Source organism: Chaetura pelagica, unplaced genomic scaffold (assembly GCF_000747805.2).
Source record: "Chaetura pelagica isolate M959 unplaced genomic scaffold, ChaPel_1.0 scaffold388, whole genome shotgun sequence".
Lineage (NCBI taxonomy): Eukaryota > Metazoa > Chordata > Aves > Apodiformes > Apodidae > Chaetura > Chaetura pelagica.
Genome location: NW_009954111.1, coordinates 773,993 through 799,560, shown reverse-complemented (window position 1 = coordinate 799,560; position 25,568 = coordinate 773,993). Strand labels below are relative to the sequence as shown.

At 36.5% G+C, this 25,568-nt stretch overlaps 1 protein-coding gene across 3 annotated transcripts in view; it reads left to right on the top strand.

Annotated features, from left to right (window-relative positions):
- The window catches only part of PICALM (phosphatidylinositol binding clathrin assembly protein), a 66,497-nt gene that overhangs the window by 24,086 nt on the left and 16,843 nt on the right, over positions 1-25,568 (top strand). For 2 of the 3 annotated variants that reach the window (XM_010002549.1, XM_010002550.1), the window contains exons 2-12: positions 2,841-2,983; positions 5,226-5,301; positions 7,463-7,565; positions 9,390-9,483; positions 10,003-10,114; positions 11,584-11,690; positions 12,347-12,388; positions 13,104-13,189; positions 14,313-14,436; positions 14,789-14,925; positions 17,250-17,347. In XM_010002549.1, the coding sequence (XP_010000851.1) occupies positions 2,841-2,983; positions 5,226-5,301; positions 7,463-7,565; positions 9,390-9,483; positions 10,003-10,114; positions 11,584-11,690; positions 12,347-12,388; positions 13,104-13,189; positions 14,313-14,436; positions 14,789-14,925; positions 17,250-17,347 (1,122 nt within the window). Of the gene's footprint in view, positions 1-2,840; positions 2,984-5,225; positions 5,302-7,462; positions 7,566-9,389; positions 9,484-10,002; positions 10,115-11,583; positions 11,691-12,346; positions 12,389-13,103; positions 13,190-14,312; positions 14,437-14,788; positions 14,926-17,249; positions 17,348-22,352; positions 22,503-25,568 lie in introns of all 3 variants that reach the window. The other variant, XM_010002548.1, reaches the window with a different exon arrangement.

Sequence of the window (25,568 nt, the reverse complement as noted above, 5' to 3'; positions counted from 1 at the left end):
ATATGAAAATAATTATATATTTGTTCCTCTCCCTTAATGAAGGGTGTCTGTGGGAGTAGCATAAATAAGCAAGAACACTGTATGTGGCAGTCTTCCTGGAGCGTGGGATGCAGAGTACTGTCTTCTGCTGTGTCTGTACTATGCTTCTTGTGCTCTGTTAGCACAAAATTGCTGATCTAATTTTGGTTTAACTGTGCAAATATTTATTTACCTAATTAGCATTGCTCATGTGAATACTTTCAGAGAAGCTTTGGGGTATCGGGACATACCAGATTATTGAGCATCTGTGGCATTCAACTTGTGTTTTGTAGGGTTTTTAAAGAAACAATGTTTTTTTAAACTTAGTTGTAGTAACTGGTGTCACAATGACTCTCCCTTGCTTGCAAGAATACTTCCTTGCATTCAGGGCTAGACTTGCCTCTGTACTTCTGTTCTTGCCTAGGTTTTCTCCTAGTCAGCTGCTAGTTCTCCTTCCTCATGTGCACCACAACCCCCCCCAGTTCATTCATATGCTTTTCACATAAACACTCATCAGTTCTGAGAGGGATGATTTTCTGCTGGGTTACAGAGCCTGTTTTATTTTACACACTGCGACAAATACCAAAACATGATTTGAAAGTCCAGTGGTGTTTTACAAAGTGTCTCTTCTAGCACAAAATATGATCTAGAATGGCTGGGTTTTTTTGTAATTTTAGATAGGGGATTTTCAAGTTTTTGTTGCTGTTGGCTAGTTGGCAAATGTTGCATTGAAGAATAGAAGTTCTCTTTCTAATACACATTTGCAGCTCTTATGCCAAAATGTATGACTTGACATCCTATATGATACAGGATGATAAAGCTTTGTATTTAAAGTGTGATCCTGCCAGATAGCCTTGCACAAAACTGCTTGTGTTGTTAATGAAGTGGGAAGACGTGAAGATCAAGAACCTGCAGGGCTTGGTTTTAATAATTGAGCTCAGAGCACGTGTCTTGCTGAGTAATATCCTAGCATTGTCTTAACATCCCCAAGTCATCATCCAATAATAGATGATTGTGACTTAAACATGAGGTCATGAATGCCTGTAGTCATCACAGTTTTACTTGTAGATAAAGCAATGGCTAATCTCTCCATCTCATTACATTTTTAATGTGGAAATCATTTCCTGCTTACTTCCTTTAATACTTAAACTTGTAAATAGCACCTTTATCAGTTCTGACCGTACTAGTTCTGAGTTTATGGGAAGGTGTGCTTACCTACTTCTGGGAATGAAGGAAGGTCCTTTCTTTCAGGAGTCCTTCATGATGTCTGATGGTTCATAGCAAGATATAAAACTGTCTTCCAAGGTTAAACATTTTTCTTTGGATTGAACTGATGTTTCCACTTAATCTCAGTAGCACATACACTGGCAGGCATAGGATTTACTCCTTACTGAGCCATGGTCCAGAAGGGCTGTCAGTTTGAATGAAAATTACTGTTGGGTTTTGAGTTGGTAATAGTACTAAAATGTCATCAGTATTATGTTGCTGTGTTTTATATCACTATTGTTGCTCCTGTTTTGTTTGTCACTGTAGCATCATCATCTTATTGCTTCCTTCATGAGCATACTGGATTATTACATATTATTATATTGGTTGTATTATAAATATGTCTCCTTGTGGTTATACAGTTGTGACAGCAGCAAATCCAGAAGAAAGATAGGGTAACTTTTTTACCAACTACTTGAAAAGTCACTAGAACTTGTCTACTGGAATTCAAGGTTGAACAAAAATTGGATAGCTTTGTTTCAGCCAGCATGCCTTGAGTTTGCTGTGCTCCTAACACTCTTTTTCACTTAACAACCCACTTTATTGTAACTAAATTCATTGGTCAGCTTCTGGCATTGTAGCTAGAGCCTTATTTTTTCACTTAACATTTCCTCTGTCTTTTTGCAGCTGTTGATTGCATCGTATCAAGACCAAGCAGTATTTGAATCTTTTATTACTCACAATTAACAAATGTCTAGAAGGGTTTACTGGTCCATTAAGAGGCCAGGAATCATAGAATGCCAGGTTGGAAGGGACCTCAAGGATCATCTGGTCCAACCTTTTTAGGTAGGAACAGGGTTTAGATGTAATGGCCCAGTGTCTTGTGAGTCTGAGTGTTAAGTGTCCAGCTGGGAATCCACCACTTCCCTGGGGAGATCATTGCAAAATTTGACTGTTCTCATAGAGAAAAATTTTCTTCTGATGTCCAGTAAGGATCTCTCCAAGAGTAGCAAGCATCCATTACCCCTTGTCTTTTCCATGTGACTCCTTGTAAATAGGGAGTCTCCATCTTCTTCGCAGCCACTTTTTAAGGACTGGAACATGGCTATGAAGTCTCCCCTAAGCCTTTTTTTTCTCCAGCCTAACAAATCCAGGTTTCTCAGCCTTTCCTTGTACAGCAGGCTTCCCAGCCCTTTGATCATCTCAGAAATCCAAGGTTTACAGTTAATTCTAGTCATAATCTTCCAATAAAACTTTATTAAATGGTAGCATGTAAGAGTTCTTTTGCTATTTAATGCTTTAAATATTTGAAAGTTGAGTTGTTAGTCAGTGATAGTGTAAGTCATTGTGGTACTTCTGTTCCAGGACCTTCTAAGGTTCCAGGACCTTCTAACTACAAAAGCAACTGAGGACCAGGAATCTTGAAGTGAGAAGATTGGAGTTTGTATTGTGAGGTGCTGGTAGAGCAGTACCATGGTGCTTTTCAAGAAATTATTTAGTTTACTGGAAAGCTCCTCAGTTTTCATAGAAAATATTACTATATAACAAATTTATTTTTTTGTCATTGACCTGCCTTCACAGAACTCATAATAATAATATAAATTTCTGTATTGCAGATTTAATCCAGTGCACAAATGAGATGAATGTGAACATCCCACAACTGGCAGACAGTTTGTTTGAAAGAACTACCAACAGTAGCTGGGTAGTGGTCTTCAAATCTCTTATCACAACCCATCATCTAATGGTGTATGGAAATGAGGTAATACAAAAAATTTATATATCTGATAACAGTTCCAGCACTTCATTCCTATAAATGTCAGCTAAATGCTTCCAGTAATTATCTTAGTAAGAAGATAATATTTTTAAATTTTATGTCTAACTCTGCACAAACATAGGTCTCATATGTTTGTCTACTTAGTTTGTTTCTGATTTCAAGTTTGTAATTCTAGAATCCAAAGGAAGTGTCCTGAATGATGTAGGCACCTTTTTCTGTTATGTTAATCTATTAAGAAAAAAGCACTACACCACCAAACCTAAACAAGCCCAACAGGAATTACCTTGAATGGTATTCTGAAAGTTGAAAATGGAAATGTTTTTCGGTCATGCTCCCGATAATCCAGGTGGTCTTTTCTCCCAGACGCCTTGATTTCCCCATCACTCTCTAACCTTTTGCAGTGAAGGCAGATGTGTGCCCCTGAGGTGGCTTTGGCCAAATAACACCAAATACTTTAGAGCAGTTAAGCAAACAAAACCCCAATTTAAACAAAAAGGAATAAGCTTGTTTTGTTCCACTACTTGAATCCCTACGAAATGTTACTTTTCAAGATACCAAGACAAGTGTAGTAACAAGTAGTTTTTCTGCATTTAAAAGAAACAAACTACTTTTAAGGCTTTCTTAGAAAATGTTTACAAACATTTTTTTTTTATTTTTTTTTATTGGAAACAGTCACCACGATGCAAGCAATGAAAATTTGGAAATTAAAGAGAGGTAGCTTTAGAAAATTGCAAGTAGGATTTTGTTGAGAGGACCTGAACTTTTCATTTCAGGGATTCATTCAGAGCTTTTACAGGTCATGTAATTGCTTCCTCTTGACTGTGTCGGCAGGGGTTTTAAGTTCTAGTTTGGTATGGTTTGGTTTTTTTAAAGTGTGTGTATATAATATATACATACATAGCTTTCTCTTGCAGGTTACCTGCATACTATTCCTGGTTTTGGTGAAAATCTGTTTTCTAGCTAAGTAAGCCACAAGAGGGCAAACTTTTCATGTTGACTTTATCACTGGTGTAATTGACACTTTCTAGCACAGTCTATACAGTTTTGCTGTACTTGCTTTTTGAGTCATATAAATGTTAAAATGATACCAGTGCATTTCATAGTAATTAAAGATATTTCATGGGACCACTGTCTGAAGTACTTCCCATTGTAAGAATAAAACTGCCCAACAATTTTTATTTGCAAAGTATGTTAAAGAAATAATAAGGGTGAGATTTCTGGTCAAGATGAAACTTTTCACAGCTAGAAATAGTACTTGAAGAATGAACGTGGAAATCAAGTGCTTACAAAAATGTTTAGAAATTTATAGAGAATTTGTAAATCCATTTTGTAAAACAAACAAACAAAAAACAACTGAAAAATGGTCCTCCAGCATTTGCTTAATTAATTTATAGCTAATTACTGAGTGTCTTATCCTTCTCCAGTCTTTTTTCTTCATAACCTATGTATTTATGCTAATGAAAATAATTTTGTAGTATGTTACATGAATCAGAACTAGTTTTTCCTCTGTCATAATGTTATTACATGTGTGAGTGATTGGATTATTTTTGTAGCAGCTCCCTATCCAGTGGTTGATGTGACAAAATTGTTTTTCCTACTAATGTGATGCCAGTGTTCTCAAATGTGTCTTTACAAGATGAAAATAGCATCAGTTTTGTGAAATGTAATTCAGAACTATATGTAACTGATAAGATGTACTAAGTGTGATACTGTTTTAGATAATTCTTATGGTTATTTAAGGTTTAATTTATAAGCAAACTAATCCTTACCTCATCTTATTTTCGTATTTAAACCAAGTACTACTACAGTTGCATGCTGAGTAAAGATGGCCTTTGCTAGTTGGTAAAATGAAATCAACTTTAAAAATTGAAGTGAGTGAAACAATTGGGAGCATGTAAAGTGATAACATCTTGGGGTGGGAATTTTTTTTCACAAGTGTTCAGGTCCATATTGTGGCTTAAAACAAATGAAGTCTTTCAGTCAGAGGCCTTCATGCAATATCTATATAACTTTGATTTGATCACATGTTTTTACATTAAAAATAACAACTTAATCTTAATTTGAAAATTTAGCAGAACTTTTATAGTAGTTTCCAGATTTGAAATCAGTCTTAAAGCATAAAAGCTGAATTTCATAAGCTGGATAAAAAAATGTTTCTAGTACTGTTACCCCAGTTCCAGATAACTGGTAATATAGTAAGAGCATTCCAATTTTTCCTTCCTTCTAGCGTTTTATCCAGTATCTGGCGTCCAGAAACACATTGTTTAATTTGAGCAATTTCCTAGACAAAAGTGGATTGCAAGGTAAGGAGTCTTTCATTACAACTTGGTAGCATGCTTCTAACTTTCTTAACTAAGCAGGTCTGACTTAATATTCCTCCTATTTTTTAAGAGATTTCTTCTTTTGAAAAGATGTATTTTAATTAGTAAGTTAAATTTTTTGCTTAATTAATTTATAGCTAATTACTGAGTGTCTTATCCTTCTCCAGTCTTTTTTCTTCATAACCTATGTATTTATGCTAATGAAAATAATTTTGTAGTATGTTACATGAATCAGAACTAGTTTTTCCTCTGTCATAATGTTATTACATGTGTGAGTGATTGGATTATTTTTGTAGCAGCTCCCTATCCAGTGGTTGATGTGACAAAATTGTTTTTCCTACTAATGTGATGCCAGTGTTCTCAAATGTGTCTTTACAAGATGAAAATAGCATCAGTTTTGTGAAATGTAATTCAGAACTATATGTAACTGATAAGATGTACTAAGTGTGATACTGTTTTAGATAATTCTTATGGTTATTTAAGGTTTAATTTATAAGCAAACTAATCCTTACCTCATCTTATTTTCGTATTTAAACCAAGTACTACTACAGTTGCATGCTGAGTAAAGATGGCCTTTGCTAGTTGGTAAAATGAAATCAACTTTAAAAATTGAAGTGAGTGAAACAATTGGGAGCATGTAAAGTGATAACATCTTGGGGTGGGAATTTTTTTTCACAAGTGTTCAGGTCCATATTGTGGCTTAAAACAAATGAAGTCTTTCAGTCAGAGGCCTTCATGCAATATCTATATAACTTTGATTTGATCACATGTTTTTACATTAAAAATAACAACTTAATCTTAATTTGAAAATTTAGCAGAACTTTTATAGTAGTTTCCAGATTTGAAATCAGTCTTAAAGCATAAAAGCTGAATTTCATAAGCTGGATAAAAAAATGTTTCTAGTACTGTTACCCCAGTTCCAGATAACTGGTAATATAGTAAGAGCATTCCAATTTTTCCTTCCTTCTAGCGTTTTATCCAGTATCTGGCGTCCAGAAACACATTGTTTAATTTGAGCAATTTCCTAGACAAAAGTGGATTGCAAGGTAAGGAGTCTTTCATTACAACTTGGTAGCATGCTTCTAACTTTCTTAACTAAGCAGGTCTGACTTAATATTCCTCCTATTTTTTAAGAGATTTCTTCTTTTGAAAAGATGTATTTTAATTAGTAAGTTAAATTTAAAAAAAAAAAAAAAAAAGCATCATATGTGCATGAGTTACCAGAATGTCAGTGAGACAAGACTTCGGCTTAAAATAAATGAGTCAATTAGCTACTTGAGGACCTTTTCAAAGAGCATTCCATCCATCTTCGAGATTAACTCTTGTGGGCAAATAAATTTCTCTCTAGTTCAGATTTTTCAACTGAAATACCTTTCCAACCTGTTACACTGTAATTCAGTGCAGTTCTCATCATACTTGTAGTTTTGTTTTGGTTTTTTTCGTCCTCAGGTGGTTTCTTAGTTTTAGCATCTCTTTTTATATAGCAGCTTCTAATTTTTTGCCACAAAGCAGTCAGAGAGAGTGGTTTCCTGGGCACAGAAACCTTCTCAGTGAGAACCAATGATCTAGCAAGTTGCCTCATTTTATTGAGTCTTAACTTCCGTGGTCTTAGTAGAGTATGAACAGATTTTTGTCCTGGTCTGTATCCTTAGACTGGTAGTTACCAAAATATTTCCTATCTACTCTGTCTTAACATAGAAGAAATTCTGTCATGTCTTAATGTTTCCTTCAATGGCTTTTTTTTTCTGCTCAGTTTTAAATGAGAGAATTTTTTGTGGAGTTGATGCGAACATCCTTGTGAATGCATCATGTGATTTTTTTTTTTTTTTCTTAGCAATTTCTATCACAGTGTAAGAGAACTTGCATAAAATACTTTGATTTGCACCTTGGAAGTAATTTCCTTAGGAAGCGAAGCAAAAACTTGTACGTAGTTCAGATCTGATAGATATTTGCAGTATTGTCTGTTAGATTTACATGGTGAATGTGATGACGTACCCTGTTCTACGTAGCACAGATTAATTGTACAAAATCACACAAATACAATTAAGCTGTCATGTGTTAATACCTTGGACTTCATTTAGAGAAAGGTTCTTGTTCTTTAATTGACCAGGTACGTAATAAGCTTCTGAAACTTGTTTTGTAGGCTATGACATGTCAACGTTTATCAGACGGTATAGTAGATATCTGAATGAAAAGGCAGTTTCCTATAGACAAGTGGCTTTTGACTTCACAAAAGTAAAAAGAGGGTAAGGACTGAATTTTTGTTTTCTTTATACTGAGGTTTTATCTTATGTCCTGTTATTCAAGTGGAAAATACCAGTATTGGCTCCAGTTTAGTACAGACAGCAGTCGAGTGTCTCCCATGACACAAAGGCTCAACTGCCCTGTTACGTGAACTGCAAAAATATTTTACTTCAGCTGGTGTAATTTTGCTTCTTTAAACATTAGAAGTTTAATACAAACACCTTCCTCGTGTTTCTCTTTTTTTCCCCAAATGTCTGTATGAAATTTACTACTTTTGTAAATGTAATGCAATTCCTTTGTTAACACAACATAGTAGTAGAGATTATTTTGAATTTGTCTAAAGGAATTAAAATTTTCTATGGAAAGTGAGCTCATTTAAGATAGACCAATTGTTTGAGATTAGTTATCTGTTTACATGTAACACAGTATAGAGCACCAGTAGTTGGGTAAATTGCAGAACAATGGAATTTGGAGATCTCCTGTATTGGGAAGGCTGGAGGGAATGTACTGGTCGTGGTTGAAAGTCTTTCCAACTTTGTTACCTCTTGATTCAAAGTTTTTTAAAGTTTAGAAACATAATTCTAGTTTTACTTTGGGGCATCTTTTCATACACAGGATAATTTAGCTCAATGCTGAATAATTAATTCTTAACTAACTCACAAGAATTTCAGCCTGAAACTGTTAAGTGAGTTAACTGCAGTGTTGGGTTGCCTAATGATATGTTGCAATAGTGTTGAAAAAAAAACATTTGAAACTGGCCTGAGAGCACTATTTAAATGCTGTGTGCCCCCTTGCTAGTATCATACAGTCCATTTTGTTTTGAAGTGTGATGGCAAAATAAAAGGGAAATGCTTGAGCTCTTTCCACAGTTTCTGCCTTTAGAAATGGTTAGACAACATAGAACAGTGATTTCCATGCACAGGAAGGTCAAGTGGCTACACATACACTAGAGTGTTTCCCAGTTGCTTTGTGATCAGGTGTTTTTAGACCTAATGAGGTGAATTATTTAGCCCACCATCCTGCCTGGAGGGCCTTCTGTGAGCCAGCAGCAATGACTGTTCTGGTGGCAGCAATCTACCTCATTTTTTTTCTCAGGGGCTCTGCTCCCATGCCCTGCCATGTTGCTATTAGGAGGGAGTAAGTATGTGGCAGGAGTGTACAACTGGAGGCAGTGTGCTCCTCTTGGCCTTGCAGCCTGGAGAGCAGCCACAGCCTTTCTGTGCAGTTGCACTGTGAGATTTCCACTTGCAGGAAGCATTTGGTTTGCTGTGTGCATGCTGATGGAAGTGCAAGCCTGTCTGATTTATCTCACAGAAAGCAGTTGTTTCTTGCCACTGAAATGACTGAATTGCTTCCTCCGTGGTTTCTTTTATTGGATATTTTTGTTCCTAGTCTATTTAATCTGGGTAATTAATAAAAATCCAAATATTGGTAGTCAGCCACTGAAAGGAAGTGTCATGTAGTCTCTAATATTTCTGAAAAATCTTGAAACACATATTTCTGCATTTGTTTGTTCTTCCTTACTGCTTTTAGTTGAAAAGAAAATGATTCAAACTGACAAAATAATAACTGAGTGCTGGATTTCTGAGCAGTATCAGTTTCATTTCCTCTGAATAAAAATTCATCTTGGATTCATATTTTGGTCAAATAAAAGTTGTTGCTTTTGTACACTGTGGTTATTATAGTTGCGTTGGCTAGACAGCATTCCTAAACATTGGAATGCCTGCTTTGAATAGCCATAATTTAATTATTTTCTACATTATGTTTCTAACTAACAATTGTCTTAAAAATTCAAGTGAAGAATTTTCTTTTGTTCTGCACAACAGGGCTGATGGAGTAATGAGAACAATGAGCACAGAAAAACTCCTAAAAACTGTGCCAATTATACAAAATCAAATGGATGCACTTCTTGACTTCAATGTAAGTTTATCAGCATGTACATGTCTAACATACTATTGACTTTGAAACAGATTGCAGAGAGAAGAAGATGCACTTCCCTATCCCTGAAAGTGTTCAAGGGCAGGTTGGATGGGGCTTGGAGCAACCTGGTCTAGTGGGAAGTATCTCTGCCCATGGCAGGGGGGTTGGAACTAGTTGGTCTTTAACGTCTCTTCCAATACAAACCATTCTGTGATATGATATAAATTATTGTTAAGTGCAATGTTACATAAGGATGGTTTGTTCATTTATAAGCTGATTATTTCTGCCCTCTGTCTTTTAGCTATGTTAGTTAAAGTTAACATTAGTGAACAGAAATGTCTGCCAAAGGGATTTGATTTAATTCTGTGCTGAGTGATCCTGTGCTGATTTGCTAGGCTGCTACTTTCCATTAATAGCCAGACTGGAAAGCACGCCTTGGGATAGAGTACTGGAGTTCAACTAGAAGTTTTCCAATAAGGGATCAATTCAGTTAAATTAACTTTTTTCTGACCTTCCTAGGTCAACAGCAATGAACTTACAAATGGTGTAATTAATGCTGCCTTCATGCTCCTCTTCAAAGATGCCATTAGACTGTTTGCGGCATATAACGAAGGGATTATTAACCTCCTGGGTAAGTATAACTACTTTCTGCAATGTTAAACTTCAGGGAGCGAGCTTAGTAAGCAATTGCAAAGAGCTCCTCTTTTTCTGATAAGTAGAAATAGTCTACTGTAAAACATAAAAATATTGAGAGGACAAGGGGTAATGGTTTTAAGCTGAAAGAAGAGAGATTTAGGTTAGAGATCAGGTGGAAATTCTTCAGTGTAAGGGTGGTGAGACACTGGAACAGGCTGCTCAGAGATGTTGTGGATGGGACTCTGAGCAGTCTGTTGTAGTGGGAGGTGTCCTGCCTATGCAGGAGAGTTGGAACTTGATGACCTTTAAGGTCCCTTCAACTCAAAAAATTCTGTGATTCTGTGATTACAGTTATTTCCAAGTCAAATTTATTTCCGAGGTATTCCTGTACAATTTTTCCATTGCATTGTGTACAGGGAGGGGTAAATTCCTGAAAAAAGCAAACCCAAATCAAGATTTCCTTCATTTTTTTTCTTGCACTACTTTGTTTTGGTTGGGTTTTTTTGTCTTACTGAACTGCGTGGTAAACCTGAATCATGATATTGATGGTTTGTTGTTTCTTTTTAAGAAAGGTGGTCAGACTTTATTTCTTTTTAACTGAAATGAGTTACTGTCAGTGAGAAATTTGCAGTCACAGCATTTGCGATTGGCAATCAAAACTTTAACGATTGGTTGGCATATGTTCTAGAGTGTATATTATATTTTAGAGGGAATTAAAAATTTCAAGCCTTTCACTTGCAAACACTGAAGATGCAGGGGAGCATTCTGTGATTGGATCAGGCTACCTGATTGCTGTTATTACCCAGTTCTTCCAAAAAGGAAAGGAAAATCCAGAATTAGGCAGTGAAAAAGTCATGCTTCCAGTCTGAAGCCCCTGTATGCTTCTTTTCCATCTGTGAGAACTGGCATGCAGTGTCATTCACTCATGTTTTGAGTGAAGCTTTATATAGAAATAGACCTTCAAAGCACTATTGTAAGAAGGAGGGTGGGACCCACTAGCTTTCAGCCCTGGTCTTTTGTAATCTGTTGCATCTCATTATAGACTGCACCATAATAGAGGCATCAGTCTGGCAGAGGATATTAAAATCTTGCCTGATATATGGCCAGTGGAATAGAGTAGATGTTTGACTGCTGGATTGTAAAAGTGTGTTTTTTCCTTAAGAATATGAATTTACTTTTCTTTTGGTTACTTATTCTTAAACCTGATTGTCCTCTTCAGGATGCTTATGCTTTTGAGATCTAGTATCTGCATGGTAAGGTGTAACTGCATGCATGTGATCATTAGCTCATGTTCCAGGGAGCTTCTGTCTTTTGGTGCAAGTTAGGCATTGTGACTTCTTCAGTTAATATACTAAATCAGATCTGCAGGCATTTTGTTTGTCTTGTTTTGTATGCTTTTACTTTGCATATCCTTTGCAGAATGCTTTGCTTCTTACTTAATGCAAGTATTCTTACTGTTTATAGAAAAATACTTTGATATGAAAAAGAACCAGTGCAAAGAAGGCCTTGATATATATAAGAAGTTCCTCACTAGAATGACACGGATCTCAGAGTTCCTTAAAGTTGCAGAGGTAAACTCTAGTCAGCTAAACTTTGCCCTTTATTTGAAAAAACTTATAAAGTGCTATTTTTCTCATAAAGCAAATACTTCTTCCTTCCAGCCTAATTGCAGTTCCATGAAGGGCCATCTTTCACTCTCTCCCCTGGTGATCAGTTCATTTGAGGACTGTGTTGAAAAACCTGACTACAAAATGCTGACTGGTTGATCTTTCACTTAAGGAGGGTGTATAAATATGCATTTTAATTTTTTCTTAGCTACATAACATGAGTCTGATCTGCATTTTAGAAAACAGCTTCTTTACAAAACTTTGTAGGTGCTTTTGTTTTAGCAAATATAGCGGTAGGTCTGAGAATTTGCCACATAAATTGTGGAACAGGCAAAATTCTGTAGCCTTAACATTCAGAAACATTTGATTCTTACTGGTTTTATTTCTAAGGTTTTATCTGTGTAAGTATCTCTGTAATACACCTACTTCAAATGTGTATACATTTAACAGCATGTTGTTATAACCATCTATTATAGAATACAGATTGTGGAGATTTAAAATGTATATTATGAACAGGTTTGTGCTTTTTACATTACTTCATCTTGATGTCGTTTGCTTTTTGAGCATCTCTACCTTACACCAAAGCAAACAGGTTCTAAAGCTCATTTGTTTTATTACAGCAAGTTGGAATTGACAGAGGAGACATACCAGATCTTTCACAGGTAGGTAAACCTATTATGTGTTTGCCAGGACATGTCTGTTTTGTGGTTGCGTAATCAGAAAAACTTGGCATTATGGCATTCGCTTGTACTTTGTTGCGTATGTTGTGACCAAGTTAATTCCAAGTTTGTGATAAAATTCAATCTCTGTCAGAGCCTGGCTTTTCTATGCAGTGATCCCATTGTAAAATATGATAGATAATTTCTGTCATATAATTGAGTTTTAAGACAACCTAATTTCTATCATGCTTGAAGATGCAATTTATATCTGAGTTCACATAATGAAACTTTTACATGATACTATGAAGCTGTGGTTTTTAGCAAGCTTGCTTTTGGCTGGATGCCTATTCAAACCATGGTGAAGGCTTGCAGAGCATGCACATAGAAATCACTTTAGGTACAATTTCCTTCTTAGTGTCTCCTGAAAAACTGGTTGCTTCCAATTGTCTGCTTACTGTTTCCTAGCTGTTAATTTTAACATTTCTTGACATATTTCAGTACTTACTGGTGAGTCATTATGACAGAGTAATGTAATGAGGAGAGTACATCACCTGATACTTGAAGTAATTAGATGTGTGCAGGATGCCAAGATGTGGTACAAGTTATTCTGAGCTGTTCTACCAGTTGCCCTACAGTTGCATTCTCTACAAGTCTTTTAACTGCTGATTTGTTTTGCCTTGGCTTCTTCACATCTGTTCCCTGATGTCTGTCTTTGCAGGCACCGAGTAGCCTTCTTGATGCTTTGGAACAACATTTAGCTTCTCTAGAAGGGAAGAAAATAAAAGATTCCACAGCTGCAATCAGGTGCTTATGTCCTTGTCCTTGTAAACAACTGATGAATCGAATGTTAAGTCCATTGCTTTCTATTTCATTATAAGCCAAGGTTTGTGTAGGTTTTGTTGGAGGCAAGACTGTATTTTATTAGCAATGATGGATTAGCAAGTTGTTCTATCTTTTGCTGAGTACTTAAGACAGCTTCTTCCATGTCAACAGAACTGGAACCTACAGAGGTGCAAGCACTTGCTGTAGAATCATGTAGTAGTTACACTTTTAAGATCTAACCTGCTTCTTTCACTTACCTGCAAATGTTCATTTTATGTTAATAACTAGACTTCTATAAGTTATGTAACATTTATTAATTTTCTTAAACTCTTGTCTCTAAATTCTAATTCCTTTTTTGTCAAAAGCAAGAAAATGCTTCCAGAAGTCCTTAAATTAGGAATAGATTTTTAAAATAATTTGGGGTTAAAGCCATACTCTACATGGTGGAGGCAGTCACTGATTTTAAATGCTTGCTGAAACCCAAAGTGAAATCTAGAGAAGTTCTCTAGGCAACTGTCTTCATTGTTTGATTTTGCCATATTAGGCTTTTAAAAAATTTAAACAGCATTTCTCTGTTGCATGTTCAAAAAATTAAGGCAGTAGTGTTTTATATGTTCTTTTTTTTTTTTTTTTTCTGGTAGTGACAACATTAAGGTTTAGCAGTGTTTTGTTAGCTGCTTTGCAGAATATTTGCTATCTTTTGTAAGATTAGTTTGTTTTAAAAGTCAAATGTTTTGTTTTAAGTCCTTTTGCATGCTCTTAAACAGTATAAAATTCCAGACTTTTCCTCTGGGTTGTACTAGTTGCATTGGTAGTGTCTTAAGTAAACCTGTTAAATTAGCAACAATTCAAACTGAAGCCCGGATTATCAGAAGTTCCCACGTACCTACAAATAATGCCTTCCTAGGCAAACAGCGAAAGCTTCAGACATGAATTCTGTGGTGCAGTTTGGACAGGAAACATTTCAGGGGGAAAATCCAATCTCCAGTGGGTATTACAAAGAGTTCAGAAGGAGACTGGGTGGATACAAGCAAAGTGTTTTTCACATGTTCCTACCACGTGTCACCTATTAACAGCCAGTTTTTCTCCTGTCCAATTACTTCAGGGCTACCACCCTTTCCAATGCAGTCTCTTCTCTTGCAAGCACTGGCCTGTCCCTCACAAAAGTTGATGAAAGGGAAAAACAGGCTGCGTTAGAGGAAGAACAGGCTCGCTTAAAAGCTTTAAAGGTAAGCATACAACTTTTCTAATTGAAAATACCTTTATTATGTTCTTGTTAATAGCTTATTAGGATTCTTAAAGGAGCAAAGGGAAAAAAGAGAGTTTTTAATATTGAATATGTGCTGTTGGCAAAGTGCAGAAAGTAGAATCTTACAAGCATACACCATACAACTTGTAGAGGGTTTGCTAAAATAGTTTATGGAGGATTTGTGGAACCATTGACTCTTGTAATTATAAGTAGCAGATACTAGTGTGTGGAATAACTAAAAAGAATTCTTTAACTTCTGCTTTACTTACCTCCAAAGTTGTATATACAAGTGTTGTTTCTGGATTTCTTATGCCAGCTCACTTTCCCAACAGGAGAAACGTCTAAAAGAACTTGCAAAGAAACCTCATACCTCTTTAACAACTGCAGCTTCCCCTGTGTCCACTGCAGAAGGAAGCATAATGACTACACCAGCCATTGATATTTTTTCTACCCCTGTCTCTTCAAACAGGTATGCTTAATGGTATTGCTTCACTGTGAGATGCACTGCAGCTGGGGTTTCCTCTAAGCTGCTGCAGAGTATACACTGCAGAAGGTTGGTTGGGTCTAGAGTACATTAGTGATGTGATAAGAAATGATATTTTGGGTAAAGTTGTTAGACGGATAATTTATTACCATAGGTAATGTTAAAAGTGTGTTTTCATCATACATTTGCAGAGTAGTGTCTGTTAAGAACCAACTGCTGATAGCCCCTGTAGCTGTTTTTAGTCTGTGGGCCAGACATTTGAACTGTAAATCACACGCACTTTGTCCCAAAAAATTCTTACAAGTTAATTTCGGAAAAGTAAAATAAAAATTCAGTTTAGGAGGTCATAAAGATAATACTGAATTTAATGTTGCATTTCTGGAACTTTATAAGTAGAGTAGTAACAAATGCTTGGTAGATTTTGAGAGAAAAAGCCTGAAATTGAGTTTGAAAGTAGAGGTGCAGGTTTTGCAGTCTTGAGTTGTATCTGGAACCTCTCTGTCTGCAAGGACTTGCAAAGATAGTTCAGGAGTACTCACTGCACACTAATCCTGATCTTTGTCTAACAGGAACTGTTGGTATGAGTAAGTGTGCGATCTTCATTCTGTAAAATACCCTTCAGATCAAGCAGTAGCAGAAGGTACAGTGCTTTTATCAGTAAAGAAGGAAATAGCTCTCTGAAGGTATATTTTTACTTTGGGTGTGATCCTAAACATAAAGGATTGCTTAGTTGTCCTGTTAGAGCTCACATAAGAATCTACTTGTCTCCCTTAGCTTTTTGCTGTTCTTTAAAAGTAGTCAGCACTTTGACAGCCTTCTTTGCCCATTAGAAAACTGTTGGAGGAAATTACTTGACACCAAATCTGTGAAAAATAGCTGAATCACATCTAAGGAGCTAGAGAATCTGTCAGTGTTAGTAACTGACAGACTTAGTTGAAAACATATTTTCTTTCAAATTTATTTTCAGAGGCCAGAATATTTTGAACAGGTGTGTGCTTTGAGGTAGTAACTTTGACTAGCTGATCTTGCTTCTTGAGAGGTCTGAAACAGAAATATCTGACAAAGCTTCTTCAAGCAGCTGGAAGTGCAACATAGAGAAGACAAGAGCATTTTCTTCTAAAACAATTGATAGTTTGTGTTTTAATTCAGTTGCTGGCAGTATGACAGCTATGAGCAAAGAACAGATTTTGCAGCAGGAGCTGCCAAGAAGGGGATATGTTGGCTCCTAAGTTCAGTTGCTTTCTATTAGATGCAATGTGCATGATTAATCCCTGTCATTAGCTTGAACAAGATTTACCTTGAAAATGATCTTTGTTCTGCTGCTCACATTAAAGGGCTGTACCAGACCATTCTGCTTGTTAGCAGGAGCAGAAGTGGCAAAATATGATTTCAATTGCTATTGAAATGAAATAGTAAAAACTGAATGGTACAAGGGATTGAGACAACAAGAAAATATAGAGACATCTAAGATGTGGCTACTAGTCTCTAAACTCTTGTGCCAGCCTTATTTTGAAAGATGCTTGGATGCCACAGGGTCTTAGCTTCTGTCCATAGTAACAACCGTATGTGCAAATTTTGCTTCATTTTGTATGCTAAAGAAGTTCTGGGTGAAACCAATGCTCCATTTTTTTCCAGGACAAATTTCAAGTATGAAATGAACTCTTAGCAAGAGGATAAATTTTACTCTTCTAGTCTGATTCCTGAAATTGTTTCAGTGGGTGTATTTAAGACTTCAGCCTTCATTTCCATGTGGTGTTCTTAGGTCTCAGTTTGATTTAGAATAGTCTAAAATGTGCCTTAAAATGAGTTTTTATTCACAGGACTGATGTATGACAGTGTTTCAAGGCTTCTTATATTTTCCTTTCCTCAGAGTTCTTCAATTGCTCATGGGTATAAGCCAGTTTTTCAGCAGTGGAAAGATGATAGTTGTGGAATTTAGATGTAACATTTTGGTGGTGCAACCCATTAGACTTCATTCTGTCAGTCTCCTTTGCCATCCATCAGGGCTTTCATGAGGTTATTTTAAAAGTTGCTGAAGATTGCTGGACATAGCATGGTCTTGCCCTGCTGTGGGGCTGTCTTTTTGTCTTAGGTGGCTTTGACAAAAGTCACTTGGAACATAGAGCTTAGCTTGCTAAATTAACACTTCTCTACAGAACTGAAAAGGTGAAGTTCACCTGACTTCTGGATTTTGGCTTAGTTCTACCTGTTTTGTAACCAGTTTGTAACAAAGCTTTTCTGACTCTAGACGGTTGCCTTGTATTGAAAACCGATGTAGTTCCAACAGTTGTATTAATTTGTCTTTGTAGCACTTCAAAGCTGCCAAATGATCTGCTTGATTTGCAGCCAACTTTTCATCCGTCTGTACATCCTTTATCTGCTCCACAAGTAGGAAGTACCTGGGGAGGTAAGAATTCTGAATTGGATCAAGGTTCTGATTGCTGTGGCCAGGTTCCTGTAAATGTTCCCTCTATAGTCTGTGGGCTTTTTCTTCCTTAAAAACAAAGGTCTTGCAAAGACAAGCTGCAAGTGGATGAAGGGAGCAGAGAAAAATCAAATCTGGGTATGGATTAAAACAATCTAGCAACATGTGGTGATTACAATGAATTTTGATGTGACAGTTCTTAGCAGTTACTTTAACTGTTGAGCAGCCCTGTCAGCCTCATAACTGGTGTCTTCAAGAGTTACATAACAAGCTACAGAAACTTGGTTGCGAGAGCAGTTCTGTGAAAATGACAGGTAGTCCATGTTGCATACACAGCAACTCGAATACAGAATTTTTCTAAGAGGAGTTTTAAGTTTTGTCTTAATGTCAAATCAAATTTGCAGGTGATAATAGAAGAGAACTTGGGTGGGGCTTCAAAGGAGGCAGTAGTGACAAGTATGCACAGAAAGCAAGAAAATTCAGTTAGTTTTTGAAAACAAATCAAGGCATGTCTTTACAATTTTTTTTTTCTGTATTTCATTCAACTACAAAGGCAAATCAGCAAAAAACTGTGGATGGATCTCTTAAGTGAAGAGGCAAAATTCAAAAGAAACTCTTCCCTCTGGAACTTACTTCATAATACTCAAATGATTTTTCTGCCCAGTTGCTAGGATGGACTGAATGAGATGTTACATTTATCTTATAGATGCAGGCAACTCCTTAAACCAGGGAATCAAGCAAGAGTATTCCAGAAAGTCAGAAATATTACTTCCAGGATTAGTGTGAGTGTCAGAGCACTTAGTCATTTTTTCTCTTTGCTGCTTTGCAGTGTTCCAGAATACTTCTGATATAGGTAACGTATTTCCTGCTTGAACTGTTGGTTATACTGGTGGAGGATTAAAAATCTCTTATAAAGGTGTTTCTTTTTACTTTCCTACATAAATGACACTTGGTAACATAATAAACTCCTGAACTATGTGGTTATTTCCAGATTTATTTTATTATTGTTTTTTTAATAACTCAGATGCCTGCAAAAATGCTGTGGTTTATGATTAGAAAAACTGGGAGTTGCTGCTTCAGTAAGTTTTGTAGGCATTGGAATAATCCTCTTCTGAAATTCTATTTTGCTATTTCTTTTTACGAGCTATAGCTTTTCCTAAAAATCTTTCCAGTTATCTAACATACCTTCCTAATAATCAGTGTGTGTATTCTATTTTCCTATTTACTTTTTGCTCTGTACTTTGCTTTTTGTATATTTTCTCACATTCGTTTTTAGGCAAATAATGCACAGTTTTGAGTGATGAAGGCAATATGTTGTAGCTTCAAAAATAAGTAGTTTATTTGCCCTTTAGTTTTGCTGAGCAGAGCACCTTTTGAGAAAGATGCCATCAGGGGCATAGAGAATTGCACATACAAATGTCAGTGTTTAATAGGCTTAGAGTTTAGAAATTGAGAAAAATGTTTTGGCTTATCTTGTTTGCTTTCTGGAAAATACCTTCTGTTCTGTCTCATCCTGTTTGTTTCATGGGTGAGAGATAAAAGGGGATATTATCTTAGTCTCAAAAGTCCCATCACAATCTGGCATGTCTTTATTAGCCTGAAAGTTTGTGTTTGTTCAATGTTGTGTTACTCCTGTTAAGAGTCTTCAAGTCATAGTCACTGATATATCTGCTAACTGCTGACACATTTCTAAATGCTTCTAAGATTTTTATTAACTGTGACAATTTCAGATTGCTAACATTTCAGGCTAAAATTCTGGAATCACCATCTTTTGTGTTACCTTTTATCAAAAGAAAGTAAATCTCTTTAGCTTGACAGACATGAACACTCACTTCCCAGAGGTGAGGTAGATAAGAAGTGCTTTCCACATTTTACAGATGGGGAAATCTAAGCAATTAACTGACTTGTCTGAAGTCAAACGGCAAGTCAGTGGCAGAGCCAAGAATGGAACCTGAACTATTTCCAGTCCTGTGCTCTAACCACTGCACAGCATCCCTCCCTTAGGTAATTTTCTGACATGATGATTGTATTTGGTTTATATGGTGACTTTAAAAAGAGTATTGACCCAGCTACAAGTTGCAATGGACTGAAATAAGTTGCTGATAAAAGTTTTATGCAGCAGCTCCTAGGTGTGTAATAAAAGGGTAAATTGTTCCAAAGGTGTTATATTTGGGTTTGCTGTCTTTGGTCTTGCACTTCCAAAAATGTTAAAGCTAACAAGGTTAAAATCTCTCAGAGAAATAGGCTCTATTATTGCATGTTTTCAGTTTACTTCTTTCAAACTGTGGGACATGCCACTGAGAAATCTTTGTTATTGTTTTCTCGGGTAAAATACTTCTAGTTTAATTACTTAACAGTAGACGTTTGCAAAATTCAAATTAGTCCGTTAAATGCACCTGAAGCATTAATGTCTAATGATAGCCTGAAGATGCAAAGTAATTCCATTGACACAAACAGATGGCATATGTATTCAAGGGTGAAATTGGGGTTTAGGAACATTGATGTGTTACTGTCAGAGAGACAGCAATTTTTAAAATCTGAAAATGCAAGGATATAAATTACCCCAACTCAATTAATTTTCAGTTACCTTTGTCACTAGGATTGGCAAGTTTTGAGCCTCGGACAAGATTGAACACACTGGCTGGAATTGGAATGAGGCAGATGAGTGAAGATCCAGAGAACAGATTACATTTCTGAGAAAATCTTGATAATTACATTGTCTAACTAGTCAAAACACATGAAACTCTCTATACAAGCTTGGGATTTAGGAACAGAAAGTAGAATGCCAGCTATCAATTTGTACCTAAACTTGAGAGGCAAAACAAATGTATCAGTGTGGAAATAATCAGTGTGACCTATCTGTTTGGATTTTTTCCAATTACAAAGAGAACCAATAGAATCAGAAGAATGTGAAGCAGCAACAGAAGAAGCAAGCAAGAGTTGATTCAAGCATAATCTGACCTGTTTTATTGTCAAATCTGTTTGTTCTACAGCTTCTAGAATAGCATTCAAAGCAGACAGTTTTAATCAGTACCTGAAAGCAAGGACTTGGTTTCAGGTGACTAGCTGATTGGCATGTGGACAAGTGCACTAAGTGGTAATATAGCTACACATGTATAAGAATACTCAGTTTTGTATCACTGTTACAGCTTGCAAATATATGTATTAACTTATTCTGCTTATTCTTAGTGTTTGACGCTGTCATTTTGCTGACTGAATAGGAAAAAGGCTTTTTAAGGAACTTTGCTCTTTCTTGCAATGTAGCTGAGCAGCTTGAGAGAAATCAGGCCTTGCTGAATAAGGTACCTTGAGCTTGCAGGAAATCAAAGTGTGTATTAAGCCTGCAAAGGATAATGCATTTATAATGCATTTATGGTTCTAAAATTTCACTTTTTTAAGGACTTGCATATGACAGAAATGACATATGACAGAAATCTACATGTTGTCAATCTGTGGAACATTTCTACCTGAGAATCAAGAGGTCAGATTCAGGGACAGAAAAAATGAAAGTTGGAAGCTACTGTATGAATCACTGTAGTATTTACAAAAATTGTGGATAAATCCATTATCTAACTAGGTAGGAAAAAAAAAAAGCCAGAAACTGAAGTACTCAGGAAATCTCTCCTGTTTATAATTTCTGTAGTGGTTTTGCCTAGAAGAGTAAGTTGCAATTCCAGGCACTGGGATAAAAAAAATAAGACTAGATGCAACTCTTGATGATCTCACTAGTGAGTTTGGAGTTTTCTATTGATGATTTGTGTGCTTTGAAGCCAGGCAGCTAAACTACAGCTCCTTCTGTCAGCAAGCATTGCTGTAGCTGCCTTTTGTATACTGTTGGATTTTGGAATACAGGAGTCATTGAGCTTGGCAATTACATCCATCAGGAAACCGTGAACGTCTCCTATATGCCTTGGGAAGTGATACTCGTAGATCCATGTTATCTTCATAAGGTCTCCAGGGAGACCTCATATCAGCCTTCCAGTGCCTGAAGGGGCTACAGGAAAGCTGGGCAGGGACTTTTTACAAGGGCATGGAGTGAGAGGACAAGGGATAATGGATCAAAACTGGAAGAGGGGAGATTTAGGTTAGACGTGAGGAAGAAATTTAGTGTGAGGGTGGTAAGACCCTGGAACAGGTTGCCCAGGAAAGTTATGGATGCCCCATCCTTGGAAGTGTTCAAGGTCAGGTTGGATGGGGCTTGGAGTAACCTGGTCTAGTGGAAGGTGTCCCTGCTCATGCAGAGGGATTGGAACTAGATAATCTTTAATGTCCCTTCCAACTCAAACCATTGTATGATTCATACCCCAGTACAGTCTGACAGTTTTCTAAAGAGGAACATTTTCCTTGACACTGCTTGTCGCTGCTTGCTGGTAGGAAGGAAAGTGCTTTTGTCCTGTATGCTTCCTGGCTGTATTCATAGTTCTTGAAAATTTCATGATGCCCAGTGAGAACAAAATACAGTCTGAAGAAGGCAGAACGGTACAGCTCCATTGTTCTTGTTTGTTTGAGTTTTTAAAGCTATCCTCAAGATGCTCCAGCATCATCTCCTCACTTAGCATCTGGAGTTCTGTTGTGCTAAGAAACACTCACTAATCCAGAAAATCTGCAAGTATCAGGACATGACTGAGCAAAGCAAAAAGAGATCGTGTTCAAAGAAGAATAACATTGTTATTTTTCATTATGTTAATTTTCAGTATAAAACACACTATGGAGGAAGCACACTTTGGAAGACCAAGATTATATTATTTATTTTTTTAAAAAAAGTAAATGTGTAGCTAATATCTGTAGTATTTTTATTGAGCAGAGAATGGCTTATTCAGGACTATTTGAAAATTAAACTATAAGCTAGGTCATCTGAAGTTTAGAAATATCTGGAGAAAACTATACTTCCTGGACTCTTAATTCTTACTCTCCTGTACCTAGGAAGCAACATGTAACTAAATTAATCTCCCTTTTCTTCTTTCTCTTGCTCTCTGGAATTGGACAGATCCTTTTTCTGCTACTGTTGATAGTGTTGATGATGGCATTCCAAACCTAAATCCTTTCCTTACAAAAACTAACGATGCTGCTCATCTGTCTGTGTCTTCTGATGTATCTACTTTCACCAGTAGGACACCCACACATGAAATGTTTGTTGGTAAAGTACCATTTTAAGCTCATTTCCTTTTTCCTACAAATTCTAACATTATTTCAGTTTCTAAAGTATATTTATGGGGCCTTTCAGAAACTAAAAGCTGGTAATTCAGGGCTTATTTTTGTGCAATGTTAGAAGTTGATTTAGTAACTGTGCCATGAAAATGGTGTTAAAATCCTTGCTTAGCGACCTTGGTGGGATTCTCCCTGATGTGAGGGAACTTAGTTAAGTTAAAGCAGTTGTTTGAGTACACTTGTACACAAAGTCTCTTAGGCTTAGGAATTCTAAGGTAAAAAATTATATATGCCTGGGAATGAAAAGGACACTTTGTTTTCTTGGGTTGAAATCTTATTTTTAAACATAGGAGAGAATTTTTTTTTTAGTAGTTCCCTCTCTTCCACAGACTTGTTGGCATTAACAAAACTGGTGAAGTCATACACATTCTGCTGCGTGGTCTACTCAAAATTGTTTACCCACTAGGCAGTAAACTAATGACTCACCTCTTAAAACTGTTGAAATCTTACTTTGGGCATAATTCAGCATAGCTGTCATATTATAAATCCTTCCAACGTTTTTGTTGGTGCAGCTAGATAGTAATTGAATTACTTTTCAATATGAAGAATTAAGTTAGCTTGCCTAGCCTAAAAATCAATTAATTACATGTCAGTTCTGTTTTTAAGCAAAGCTAGCTTTAAAGACAATCATGCTGCACCAACAGGGCATTCTTTTTATAGGTTGAACCCCACTAAAGTTGATCACAGAAGAATCCAGACTCTTACAATAAAGAGACCTTTGATATCTCTGGTACTTGTTAATAGAGTTAAAACACAGGGATCACTGTAGAGATATTAATCTACCTTAGGTCACCTTAGGTATCTAGTTTCCTAGCTTGCCTTTGGTTAGTGGAGAGAGAAAACAAGCAAGATCAAGCACAAGAACTCTTGCTGTGAACTTCTCTCCACAGTTTTCAGGGAGCATTAGTTGGCTGAGGCAGTAGTATACAAATAATTTAAGCTGGTACTACTGCAAAATGATCTAGCCTATGCTTTTAATTGGTCTGCCCCACACTACCAGTAAAATGTATGTGGTTCATGGACATGTAGAATGACAGTTTGAAATACACCTTTATATTTTTTTAGTAGGGTTAAATTCAATTAGGTTTCCTCTGTATAATTTGTTGTGTGGTCATATGAAAAGTGGCAGAGCAGGGCTGTGAATGTGACCGTGGTAGGTTTTTGTGGCACTCAGTGGTCCATGACATGGCAGCCCATAAGTAGTTGCTATAGAAGGGTGGCATTGATACGTTGCATTCCCTTCCAGTATCTCATTGTCTAAAGGTGTGTCTAGAACCAGTGTCACCTGACAGATGGAAATGTGAAATGTAAACGCAGTTTTAGCTGTAGCATAAACAAGGTGCTAAGAAAACGTGAGTGTGGATTTAAAATAACTCTTTCTGGTTCTTTAGATAATTACAATCCATTTACTGAACTAAATCCCTTTGTGACAACCAAATATGAATCCACTATTGGGCTGTATCCTTATACTTCAGGTATAAGAAAAATGCCTTGATGCTTTTACACTCATTTCTTCCAAGAGTGTAAACACGGCATTTGGAAAAAAGATAGAAATCGTAATCTAGCTGTAGCTTTGAAACCATGCCTTCCCCTTTTGTGTTATAGATTATATAATCTTTGTGTTGTACTGTATGTCTGATGTGTGTTGATTTCATTCCATTGGTTCTATGTTATTAGAGTATATGTGCATTTATAAACTGACCTGAAATTGCTGAAGTTAGATTTTTGAGTAGCAGATAAACAGTATATCTTGGTTCTCTTTCTGTAACTCTCCCTCTTCTCCTTTCCTGGCTTTTTCTCTTGTGTGATATGCCTTATCAGACTCTTTTTGTGGTCCTCAAGCTTACCCTAATGCTTCTCATTTCCGCAATGAGCCTTCTTCTGTAGCTGGTCTATTTGGAGGTAGGTAATGGGATAAAGCCTCACCACAAACAAAAACCTTCCAATGTGTCACGTGCCTAGAACTAGTAGGTATGTTATTGGCTACAGAAGTTCATTATTATAGTGGCTCCAACTTGTATTCATGTGCTTGTACTAGGTGTGTTGTCACCAATGGCTTTTTTTTTTTTTTTTTTCAGTTTGTGCTAAACTGAGGCTTATTTATTCTAAACATTAAATGAGTATCTCCCCATTTCAGGACCTCTTGTAGTTTACGTGTTGCTACATACCACATAAAAGACTTGCATGTTACAAGTATCATCTTATTCTACCTCATTGCTTTTAAGATAAAGGATTTGGGATGTTCTTGCTCCTTGTGACATTTTTGTTGATATATTACTCTTAAACAGTGCACTGAAGTAGTACAAAGTGTATCTGCTGCATTCAATTACTGGCTAATCATGAGTGCAGCCCTTGCACAGCTGCACACATAACCCAGTACTGGTGCTGGGTCTGGAATACCACCCTGACAGTTGCTAGACAGGCTGTGGACTGTGGCATATGATCATCTATCTAAACCAGATGGAACAGGGATTGTTGCTACCTTCAATAAATGATTTGTGGAAGAGCTAGTTCTTAAAAGTACCATAAAGTCACGTTTTGGTTTAAAGTCTTTGATTAGAAATTACACTTAATTTAACAGAAGGTTAAGTACTATGTATTATTACATTCCCTTTGTTCCATGTCCAAAAAGCAGGATGATTACTGTCAAGTCTTGTTGATTTATCCCCTCAAAGGATCTCCATTAACAAGACTGACCTTTGCACCTTAGAACATCCATGTTAGACAAAATGCCCTGGGCTGGTGGTTTATACCAGGAGTAGGATTTGATCTTTTTTCAGAGGCTGATTCAAAGAATTCCTATGTATTGTTTTCTTTTCTGGCTTGTCTCATCTTGTTAGCTTCATGCAGCTTGGAACTTCCTCAAATGTGAGAGAAGGAAACTTGTTTCAGTTAAGGCCATTTTCTAAAGCAAAATATGAGCTCTTGTAAGTCAAGTTTTCTGTTGGTACAGGCACAGTTTTAAGAGTTGCAGGACATCCCATCACAGGAATGC